The sequence below is a fragment of the Zingiber officinale genome, chromosome 2B (genome assembly GCF_018446385.1).
Source record: "Zingiber officinale cultivar Zhangliang chromosome 2B, Zo_v1.1, whole genome shotgun sequence".
NCBI lineage: Eukaryota > Viridiplantae > Streptophyta > Magnoliopsida > Zingiberales > Zingiberaceae > Zingiber > Zingiber officinale.
In genome coordinates this window covers 112,188,344-112,200,090 of record NC_055989.1, presented here as the reverse complement: position 1 = coordinate 112,200,090, position 11,747 = coordinate 112,188,344, and the positions used below count along the sequence as shown (strand labels likewise).

At 39.6% G+C, this 11,747-nt stretch overlaps 1 protein-coding gene across 1 annotated transcript; it reads right to left on the bottom strand.

Annotated features, from left to right (window-relative positions):
• Nucleotides 1–10,305: 10,305 nt before the first annotated feature.
• On the bottom strand, nt 10,306–11,414 carry LOC122049431 (acidic endochitinase-like). Its single transcript, XM_042610814.1, has 2 exons — nt 10,897–11,414; nt 10,306–10,788 (listed from the first exon to the last, which is right to left on the bottom strand). The coding sequence occupies exons 1-2, from the start codon at nt 11,382–11,384 to the stop codon at nt 10,398–10,400; spliced, it is 879 nt and encodes a 292-aa protein (XP_042466748.1). The 5' UTR covers nt 11,385–11,414; the 3' UTR covers nt 10,306–10,397.
• Nucleotides 11,415–11,747: the final 333 nt, after the last annotated feature.

Sequence of the window (11,747 nt, the reverse complement as noted above, 5' to 3'; positions counted from 1 at the left end):
TATCTACCAGCACCTGGTGTGTAGATACGGGAGCCACTGATCATGTCTGCAATTCCTTGCAGGGGTTCCAGGAAACCCGACGACTATCTGAAGGGGAGATTACCGTCTACATGGGCAATGCTACTAAGGTGGCAGCTGTTGCAGTGGGAGACGTCTACTTATCTTTTAGTAGAAATAAAAATTTGGTTTTAAGAAATTGTCTTTATGTACCCAGTTTTAGAAAGAATTTAATTTCAGTTTCTAAACTGTTTTTAGATGGATATTCAGTTTCTTTCAGTAACGATGTAGTTATTAAAAGAAATAAAGTGATTATCTGTTCTGGTGCATTAGTTGGCAATTTGTATACTTTAAATCCAATTTCTTCCACAAAGCAAAACATGGAAATTTATAATTCATCTTCTAACTCAAATAAGAGAAAAGAACCTTCGGAAATGAACCAAGCATATCTTTGGCATCTAAGGCTTGGTCATATTAACTTAAGTAGGATTCAAAGGCTTATAGCCGATGGACTCTTGGGTTCATTAGAGTTGGAAAATTTTCCAACCTGTGAATCTTGCTTGGAAGGTAAAATGACCAAGAGGCCTTTTAAGGCCAAGGGGTATAGAGCCAAAGAAGTGTTAGAATTGGTTCATTCTGATTTGTGTGGTCCTATGTCTATCCAGGCAAGAGGTGGTTTTGAATATTTTGTCTCTTTTATAGACGATTATTCAAGATATGGATACATTTACCTAATGCGCCGCAAGTCCGAGTGCTTTGATAAGTTCAAAGAGTACAAGTCTGATGTGGAGAAACGACTAGGTAAAAGTATCAAGACACTACGGTCTGATCGTGGTGGCGAATACCTCTTAGGAGAGTTTAGGAATTACTTATCAGAGGCCGGGATTCAATCCCAATTGTTGCACCGAACACCCCATGTAATGGTGTAGCGTAAGCGAAGGAATAAGACTCTTATGGAGATGGTTAGATCGATGATGAATTATTGAATTACCAAATTCATTGTGGGGATATGCTCTGGAAAAAGAAGTGTATCGTTCCGAACTTAGTACCTTCTAAATCGTTTCTTCTACTCCCATAGAATTATGGAATGGGCGAAAACCCGTCTAAGACATATTCGGATTTGGGGTAGTCCAGACATGTGCTGAACCAGATCTTGATAAGTTAGAATCTCGTCATGAAGTTCGCGTGTTTGTAGGATATCCCAAAGGAACGAAAGGTGGTTTATTTTTATAGTAAGACCGAAGGTCATTGTTAGCACCAATGCCCAGTTTTTAGAAGAAGACTATATAATGGATCACAAGCCCAGTAGTAAAGTTGTTTTAGAAGAACTTAGAGAGGACATGTCTACTTCAGTACCAACAGTATAAGATGAAGTACCACAAGAGACTGCAACACGTGTCACACATGATACACAACCACAGACAGTGCCTCGTCGTAGTGGGAGGGTTGTAAGGCAACCTGATAGATTCATGTTTTTGGGAGAGTCTTCGGACTTGATCCCGGGTAAACATGAACCTGATCCACGAACATATGACGAAGCACTCCAAGATATAGATGCAGCATCTTGGCAAAAGGCAATGAATTCTGAAATAGAGTCTATGTACTCTAATAAGGTCTGGGAGCTTGTAGAACCACCTAATGGTATAAAAGCCGTTGGATGCAAGTGGATATACAAGCCTTGAAGGCGCCTTCAAGTTGAAGGCGCCTTCAAGCATGATGAAGGCGCCTTGAGCTGCCTTTTCAGCTCCTTTACTTCTTTGCTTCGTCTTCCGACGTCTTCCGTAGTTGCGGTCTTTTGGGTGATTCTGGCTAACTGAAATAGGGCTCACCCGAACCCAATTTCCGGCCTTCCTCGAGCAGGCTTCCGTCCGGCTTCTCGTCCCTCGAACGCTGCGCACGTTCTTCTCGCTCCACCGGAGTACTCTTCCGCAGCTCTCTCGTCCTTCGGACGCACCGAGCCCGTCGGCTCCCTTCCAGTGTCGTCCTTCTCGCTAGCTGCGTCTTCCGCTCGACTTCCTGTGCTCCTAAGCTCCTGCACACTCAGACACAGGGATCAGACAAAACGCAGGACCTAACCAACTTGGTTGATCACATCAAAACACCCACGGGGTCCAACATGCCCCTTTCGATGGGAAAGATCACACGCTCTTAATTAATTCCCTATAGTCATCCTAAATGAAAATTTGATCTAGTGATCCGCAAACAAACTCATCCGATATGGAGGAAGGCACTCAAAGCCAACGCGCAAGTTTATTTGCATCACCTACAAACCAGTAATGGAGACCGTGGAATTTATTAAAATAAATCCCTCTCCCACTTAGTTATTTAAAGTGAGGAATTTTAACTATCCTAGCATACATCACATGCATACATACACATCACAGTAAATAAAAGTAATAAATATGGAAATTATTTTTCCAACTATTATGGCCTTTTCCATCACTGTCCTCCGTGTGCTCCAACCCTAGCTGCTGCCACCTTTAGCCACCGCCATCGGGTCGAGACGTCGTATCCATCTTGCTTCTTATTCCATTGTGCCTCTGGTGCTTCAAAAGTACCACGCCTCGCAAGCATCCGATCCGCGATAAAAATAGAATTTTACATGTGTCGATCTTATATTCCACGAGGGAATGTACATGAAATCTAGATCGAAAATAAAATTCTAAAATCCTAGGGCTAATACAGCTCCTGTTGTATTAGTTACATACAATCATGCACACATACAATAATGCCCTTGATATGTCCAAGGGTCCAATCACACACAACATCTATAAGCCATAATAGTTGGAGTCTGCAACAAAAAAGTTAGCACATCCTACTATTATCCTGCCTAAATTATGTATGACATATACATAACCTATTTAAATTTTAAACACACAGAGGCAAACCCTAGCTCTGATACCAATTGTTGGTTAGCCCTAAGAAAACGTACCGGTTCCACTGTACAAAAATTTTTGTACAAGTGTTGAACCTTTCCTTAAATAACCTATTGTGTTCTTTAGAAGTTAAATTAGGAATCGCAGACGGAACTTAACATCATTGATTCCAAATTTAACTTATCTATTCTTAATGGTTTAGATTTGAATCGCAAGCGGAACTTAACACTATTGATTCAAATCCACCTATGTTATTAATTCCATTAAATATTAATTTCCAAAATTGGCTTCCAAGACTGCATGGCGAGACACATGACCTTCTTGGATATGGGAGCAACCACCACCGCCTAGACAAAACCTTTTAAGGAAAGCTAATATTTAATTTCCTTAAATAACTCTAGGTTAACCAAAAAGAACAATCGAATCACAAATTTGAAAATAAAGAAAACACAAATTCGAAATACTAGATCTAATGCCTCTTGTGTTTGGAATTCTTACAAAAAGAAATAACTAGCATGCTGCGGAAAACAATTGCTAATTATATCTTCTCTTTGTAAACTAATGACCTCGAGATCTTCTGTTGTATTCCTCACCTCGCCTTGGACGTCGTGTGGGTGACGATCCTCCAAGATGAACACCACCTAAAGAGCTTTCTTCTTCCTCCTCTATAATCCGGCTACCACCACCAATTTAGGAACCAAAGAGAGCAAGGGAAAGGGAAGGGGAGAGATCCGACCATCATGAGAGAGCACAAGCAAGAGACTAGAATTAGATGCCTCCTTCTTCTCCTTCTCCTCCTTCTTGTATCCGGCCACTTAAAAGAACCACAAGCAACATGTGGCCGACCCTATCATGATAAAGAGCTAGGGGCCGACCCTAAGGAGGAGACTAGAGAGAAGAGAGAAAAAGAATTCATTAACCCATGAAGTCTCTCCTCCTCTTCTTTTATAATACTTGGCCAAGGCAAATAAGGAAAAACTTTTTACAAAAAATTAAAATCTTCCTCATGTTTTTCCTTTTTCCTTTTTATTTTTCTTTTTCTTTCCTCTTGATTGAATCAATTACCAATCATAGATTAGTTTTAATTTGATTGGATGATGATTTAATCCTATTGGCCGACCCCTTGCTTGGGCACCAAGTAAGGGTGGTCGACCCCTACAAGGAAGGAAATATAATTTTTTTAATAAAATTTTACAAGAAGAAATCCTCTTATAGAATTTTACAAGCTCTCTTTCAATTTCCTAAAGTAGGAGTTAAAAAAGGAAAGTTTTAAAAAATTAAAACCATGTTTTAAAATTTAAAACTTCTTCTTATAATATTTCCTTTTTTAACATGGTGATAGAAAATTTAAATTTTAAAACTTCTCTTTTTTTTTTCCTAAACCATGAGGATGGTTAAAAAAGGAAAGTTTTAAAACTTTTAAACTTTCTTTTAAAACATGTGATCTAATTCAAATAAGGAAAGTTTTTAAATTTAAAATCTCTCTTTTAAAACTTGTAGTTTTCTACAAAGAGAAGATTTTAAAAATTCAAAACACCCCTCCCTGTTTGAATTAATGTGGCCGACCCCCTCTTGCTTGGGCACCAAGCAAGGGGCCGACCCCTTAAGAGGATAATGTGGTCGACCCTTGCTTGGTCACCAAGCATTGAACCGACCCCCTTCTTGGGCACCAAGATGGACCTTTCTTTGGATGAACTTGAGGCTTTAATGAGGCTACGACAGGGACCTAGAGGAGAAATTGGTTTTGGCCTTCCGATGAGCTTGAGTATCCCGTGTTCGCCCCGAACACACAACTCAAGTTCATCGATAATAACTCATTCCACTAGAGAGTTATTATCGCACTACCGCACCAATCCCAAATTACATTATGGACTCCTTCTTATCATGAGTGTGTTAGTCTCCTTGTCTTTAAGATAATGAATGTCCACTAATTAAGTACAACTCACTTAATTAATATCTAGCTTTAAGAGTAGTACTACTCGACTTCATTGTCATGTCGGACTAAGTCCACCTACAGGGTTTAACATGACAATCCTTATGAGCTCCTCTTGGAGACATTCTCAACCTAGATAACTAGGACACAGATTCCTTCTATAATCAATAACACACCCTATAAGTAATATCATCTCCCAACTTATCGGGCTTATTGACTTATCAAGTTAAATCTCACCCATTGATAAGTCAAAGAAAATAAATACTAAATATATGTGTTTGTTATTATATTAGGATTAAGAGCACACACTTCTATAATAACTAAGGTCTAGTTCTTTTATAAAGTCAGTACAAAAAGAACTTACCTAAAATGGTCCTACTCAATACACTTGGAATATATCAGTGTAATTTATTAGTTAAGATAAACTAATACTTAATTACACTACAACTACTTCAATGGTTTGTTCCTTTTCATCTTAGTCGCGAGCAATTGTTTATAATTTATAAAGAACCGACAACATGATCTTCTGTGTGTGACACCACACACCATGTTGTCTACTATATAAATTAATTGAACAAATTACATTTAACAAATAAATGTAGATATTGACCACTGTGATTCTTTATTTCTAAATAAATGTTTATACAAAAGCTAGACTTTTAGTATACACTCTAACAAGGCTTAGCCGTGTCGATTACCTTAGACATCCAGGTCCAGTTGACGATGAGTTATTACATCTGCAAACGTCGCATAGTTCCGAAACAGTATGGGATAATGTGTTAATAAAATAAGTTGTGTCGTTAATTTCTTTGTCAATGTATTTGTGCACATGTGTTATGATCATGATAAAATTAATTTGTTATACAATGTTTTTCAGGTTAGAGCAAGTCGCTGTGAGCCATATTACGCCAGTTACCTTGAACCTTTGCTTGTGAAGTGAACTAGTCTACATCAAAATGAGTATAATATTCAAAATGATCGTTTTATTTATTGGATGAGTGTAGTGGGATTCTTAGGGGTTTTCCAGGTTGGATATCGTCGTATTGATGGAGCACTTGTTACTGCTCTTCTTGAGAGATGGAGGCCGGAAACACATTCATTTTACATGCTCGAAGGAGAGATGACAATAACTTTGCAAGATGTTGCAATTCTATTGGGACTACCTATTCAAGGGTCAGCAATATCTGGTAGAGCGAATGTTGACATATATGACTATTGTTTAAGGTTCCTTGATCAGGTTCTACACCCCTCGAATATGAAGTCAAGACGTCTTTCAATTGGGTGGCTGACTAAAACCTTTGATCTAACGAAACTTCCCGCCAATGCAACCAACGAAACTATACAGTGTTATGTCCTTGCCACTATATTGCGAATGATAGGTGGTGATCTGATGGGCTCTAAAATAGAGGGTTATGTGCACAGCATGCTCTTTCAATTTGTTGAGGATTTACATCACATGCAAGAGTATAGTTGGGGTAGTGCATGCCTTGCATACTTATACCACAATTTGTGTAATGTTATGGACCATATATTAGTCAGATATCAGGTCTCTTATTGCTTCTGCAGCTATGAGCATGGGAGTGATTTACTCAATGTCGTCCTATTACTAGGGGTGGGATAGAACATATATCCATGCTTCCGCTCGGGACTAGGTACAATAGTTATTTGTTCATATCATTTTAGATTAAAGTATTATATGCTTATTCATTTGAGAAAATTACGATTTCAGGTGGGCAGGTAAGAAAGAAGTTCGACAATCACCACAATTTACTTTGCAAGGATGGAGATATGAATTCGACGTCCAAATATACCACCAAGTAAGATCTTTGTTATTTTAACCTTGTCGTTTATAACATTAGCTATATTAATGTAAAGACTAATTGTTATGACCTTATGTAGATCTCTTGGGAGCCATATGTCCAATTTATCCACCAGTTAGATCCGATTTGTCTATCCAGGCAGGACATTTGGACGACTCGAGTACCCTTGATATGCTTCAATGTCGTCGAATGATATTATCCAAATAGGGTACGACAACAATTTGGTTGGCTCCAGTTTATCTCTATTCCTCCTTTTTGTCATTGTGGTAATCATTCAACCAATCAAAAGGGAAAGTACGAGGTTGATTGGAGGGTTGAATGGGCAAAGGAGATTAACATTCGGAATAACCGCCAATAATTTGTGGTTCATAGTAATACCATTTTATTGACCCAACACTATCATAGTTAGTATGGAGATTGGTACATGTGAGTAACTCGAAGATTTATGACAATTGAGGGGGCCACTCATGTAAGAAGTGTAAGATTTCACCAAACTCTCTAATTGTTTCACAAATTAATATTCAATTGCACTTTAACATCCATTATATTTATTTATTTTTCTTCTTATACTATATTGATACTCACGAGAGAGCATGGATCTCTTCATGCTCAGATAATGCTCTGATCAAACGACAACAATCGGATGGCTGGGGCTATTCTTGGAGCTTTTGGAGAGCAACAAAGATACGTGTAGGCCTGGATCGGTACGGTATACCGTACCCAAAATCGAATACCGTATACCGTATCGAAAAAATCGATATTCTAAGAAATGATACCAATACCGTACCGATATTTCGGTATACCGAATTTCGATATACCGAAATATCGGTACGGTATCGGTAAAATACCGTCATGCCGAAATTATATATATATTACATATAATATATAAAAAATAATTCTCTTGTAATGAAGGCAGTGATCATATAAGAACAAGAGTTGGGATTTCAGACCCAAATATGTAAGATTGAAGATTAACCAATAGCTAGTGGTCCCAGGGTGGTGGCTCGCCGGAGACTTGTCGAAATCTTACCAGAAATAACTAAATGCTAGCTGGAAAAATAGGGGAAGCATATAGGCTTCAATCCCTACTAAAAATACCATAAATCCACCAAAGAAATAAAAGCTAAAACTCACCGGAAAATCGGACAAGAACTTGCGCAAGCATAACTCTCAGAACAGAGCTCGGTGATTAGATTTCTTCAGATTCAATGAAGGAAAAAAAATATTAGGGCTGGAGAAGAAGTTTCTAAGTTGTTGTGCATCTTCTCCGGCGACTACGTGCGGTGGTCGACTGTGGAAGGAAAGAATCGCAAGTCACAACGTGTGCACCGACGACGCAAGGAGAGAACATGGTTTGGGGCCGTTTAGGATTTGGTTTAGGCTTTAGGGGAATCTAAATTAATCATTTAATCTATAGTTACTCGGTATTTCGATATACCAAAATATTTTAAATCGTTACCGTTACCGTTACCGACAAATTCGGTACGGTATGATACCGTACCGAATTTTTCGGTATACCGAAAATTTCAGTATATACGGTATTTTTTCGGTACAGTTTTTCGGTATTTCGGTATTTCGATATTTTTTTCCAGCCCTAGATACGTGGACTACCCAAGTGAATATACCATTCAAGACGATATGCATATTCCTAATTATGAGTTCACTCCTACTGCTAATGCACCATCAGGTAGAGGTTTGAGAACCAGTCAACCACGACAAAGGTATGTCAATCCTCCTCGTATGAGCTGTGATACTATTTCTGAACCACCAGTCTGGAGAGATCTGTCAATGCAAGCTGGCTCATCTTCATTCACACAAGCTCGGACAAGTTTTGGTGGTTATCCCACATCAGGTGGGTTTGGCCAACACTCCGATCCCTAATCATCTTCAGAGTCATTTCCGGGTCCATCATCGTTGCCAACCGATAGAGATTTTGGCCACCCGACCACTTTAGAATTTTCAATGTTTGAATCAGGCTCTCAAATTCAGGGTAGTTTGGGACCTGATTATTTTACTCCTTCTACAAATATTTTTGCTCCATTTCAAATGGAACGCATGTCCACAATGTCTAACCTCCAATCGGTAGATATATCTGGTATGCGTTTCTGTTTATCTGAAGCTAATGACAATGATCCACAAGAGGGTAATCATGGGGATGACGAAGAGGCTGGAAATGATGCAGATAACGACGTTGTAGTCCAACAATCACATAAGCGGAATATGGGTGGTAGAATTCCTTTTCTCAGATGATTCCTCCCACATCGAAATCGTCGACGTCCAAAATGTGGTACCGATTGAATATAATTTATAGCATATTTGTAAATGTTTTTATATTTAGACGTGAGAATCTTTCTACTAATAATATAAATATCAATTCTCCTTATATTTAGACGTGATAATCTTAAATATATTTACTAAATCTCATAATTTCTTTTATTTCCAGTTTATTGAAATTATTTGCTAATATAACTTATAATATATTTAATAAATATAAATATAAATATAAATATAAATATAAATTATTATTATTATATTTAAACATATGTTAATAAAACAATTTAGCCTTGTAAAAAAATTATAAAATTTATTATGAATTTATTTTTTTAAAATAAAACTTAAGCGTTAAATGTAAAATAAAAAATATGTATTTTTTTAAAAAAGTTACCGGGATTTAAATCTTGGAATTAGAAGGTGCTAAAAAAATTACAGGGATTTAAATCTCGAATATGAATTAATTTCACTTAAATTTGTAAAAAGTTTTATTTTGACCTATTTTTGTAATAACTTTACTATTCATGCTTATTTTAAAAATTCTCCGCAAAAAAAAAAAAATGGTAGAAGACGAGTGCGAATGTACGTGTATTTGGCTAAGGGAGAGGACCTTCCTTTTTATATGACGTTGCATACCTTTAGAGCCTGTATGTTGTCAGAGAATGTCGAGTGTATGTTGTTAGAGAATGTCGAGTGTCTGAGCCTGTCGAGTGAGAGAAGATGTATGAGGGCCTCCTATTAGTGGAAGGAAGGTTCTATTCACAGATGATGGCAGACTACTAGAATATTCCCTGATGCATGACAGTTAATCTCTGATAGGAGGTTACGATTCCCTAATATTGTTTGTCACATAACATTTTCCATCCCGCCCGGATTTAGCTACGGACAGCTCGAGATGACCGTTTAGAGGTACCACCTGACCTAAGTCTCGATGAGGAGGCTGAGTCGTGGTGACCCGCCCGGGCTTTATCTGTTATCTGTATTTGATACTGTGGCGAGGAACCCATCCTTCATGTCTTGATCATTGCAAGGCCGCCCGGGAGTTGCTTTAGTGAAAGTACCTGACCTGCTCACACGGCTCGAATTGGGAAGTTCGACCAGTCGGGGGAAGGTAAGGAACTAATTCAGGGCGCCTCTTACATCTCAGATCTGAGGACCTGCCCTGCCTGTGCTCGACCAGGAATTATGCGACTGATGATATGAGGTGGTCTAACTCTCTCTTTCTCCTAACAATTGACTGACATGTCCCCTTGCCTTTTGACTGCCCTTGACTGTCACGTCTCCTTGACTTTTGACTGTCCGACCTTATCGGACCCCATCTTTATGCACCGTATCATACATCATTAGAGATTCTAACAATGCGTGCTCCAGATTTGAAAGAGACAATCGTTTCAAAACACACACAAGTTCATATTGAATTATGTTTACATCCAACTCAAAATACATGAACCCTAACACAAGCCACACAGTGATTATTTGATTACAATATATGCCCCGAAATCACACATGATTTTTAACTTTGGAACTATACCCAGTGAGATCGTCATAGTACTTGGACCACAACATGATCCCTCCGTACTTGCTCGAGCTCTTGACGATCGGAAGAACCTTCGAAATGAGATCGTCCGGTGGGATGTAGCCGCTTCCAGCCGCCTCTGGCGCTGCCGGAAGCCCAAGGAACACCTCCTTCGTGGGGATGGAGATCCATTGCTCCCATGCATTTGCAAGATTGCTAGTATCGCCGGAGCTATATTGGCAAGGAGGGTTATTGTAGAATTGAACCCACACGTAGTCGAAGAGGCCGGTGTCGAGTGCTCCACCGATCCAAGCATCCGGGTAAGGACACTGAGGTGCGGCACTCAAGTAGACCTGACCATAGCTTTTGAGGTACCTAACAAAAATATAAATATAGATTTTTTAATAAGAAAATATATTTTTTTTTTATTTTAAAAATAAAATATCTTATTATTATTTAAGTGCATGTAGCAATTTGAAATACCTAGCGAGTTCGTTCCAGTGTTGGTTGGTTCCGCCCTCGATGTCGAAGTCGATGCCATCCAGCACGGCGTCGCCAAGCGGCCGTGAAGCGGCGGAGCCGCCGAGGAAGTTGTTCCAGAGGTACCCCGCCACCTGCTTGGCGTCCTGAGAGCTCGTCAAGTAGTAGCTCCCGGCGCCGCCTCCGATGGAGAGCAACACCTTGACGCCGCGCCGCTGGCACGACTTGACGTCGGCGCTCAGCCCGGTGCAGCCGTTGGAGTAGGGGTCGCAGTGGCCGGCGAGGTTGATCATCGGCGTCTGGCCGTTGCCGAAGGTGGGGAGGAAGGCGACCAGGACGAACTTGTAGTTGCCGGTGGCGCAGGCGTCGGCGAGGCTGCCTTCGTTGCCGTTTTGGCCCCAGTAGACGGCGATGCTGCCGGCCTCCGACATCACTCCGGCGACGGCCAGCGTGATCAAAATCACACAGAACACTTTAGATGGAATCGCCATCGCGATATCGAAGCAGAGACCGCTAATAAAACCGGCCGCTTAGCAGATGAAGAAAGATTCATGCAATCTTGTCTATTTATAACAATTTAGCAATGCGATCATGGATTTACATTTACAGTAAATTAAGAACTGGTGCATGCGATTGGCCGTCAATGCCGTCGCCTGCGCGCAAAGGTCTCTAGATTTTGTCGTGTTCGATGGCAGATTGGCCGATAGCTTCTACTCTTGATCGTTTACGAAACGCAGCAGTTTATTTTGAATCTTTTTAAGCAGTGTGTTTTATTCTATTTTTGGGCATTCTCTCTTATTCATTTTCCTAATAAATTCTAAATATAATTTATACGCAATGATCTGTTTGAGATC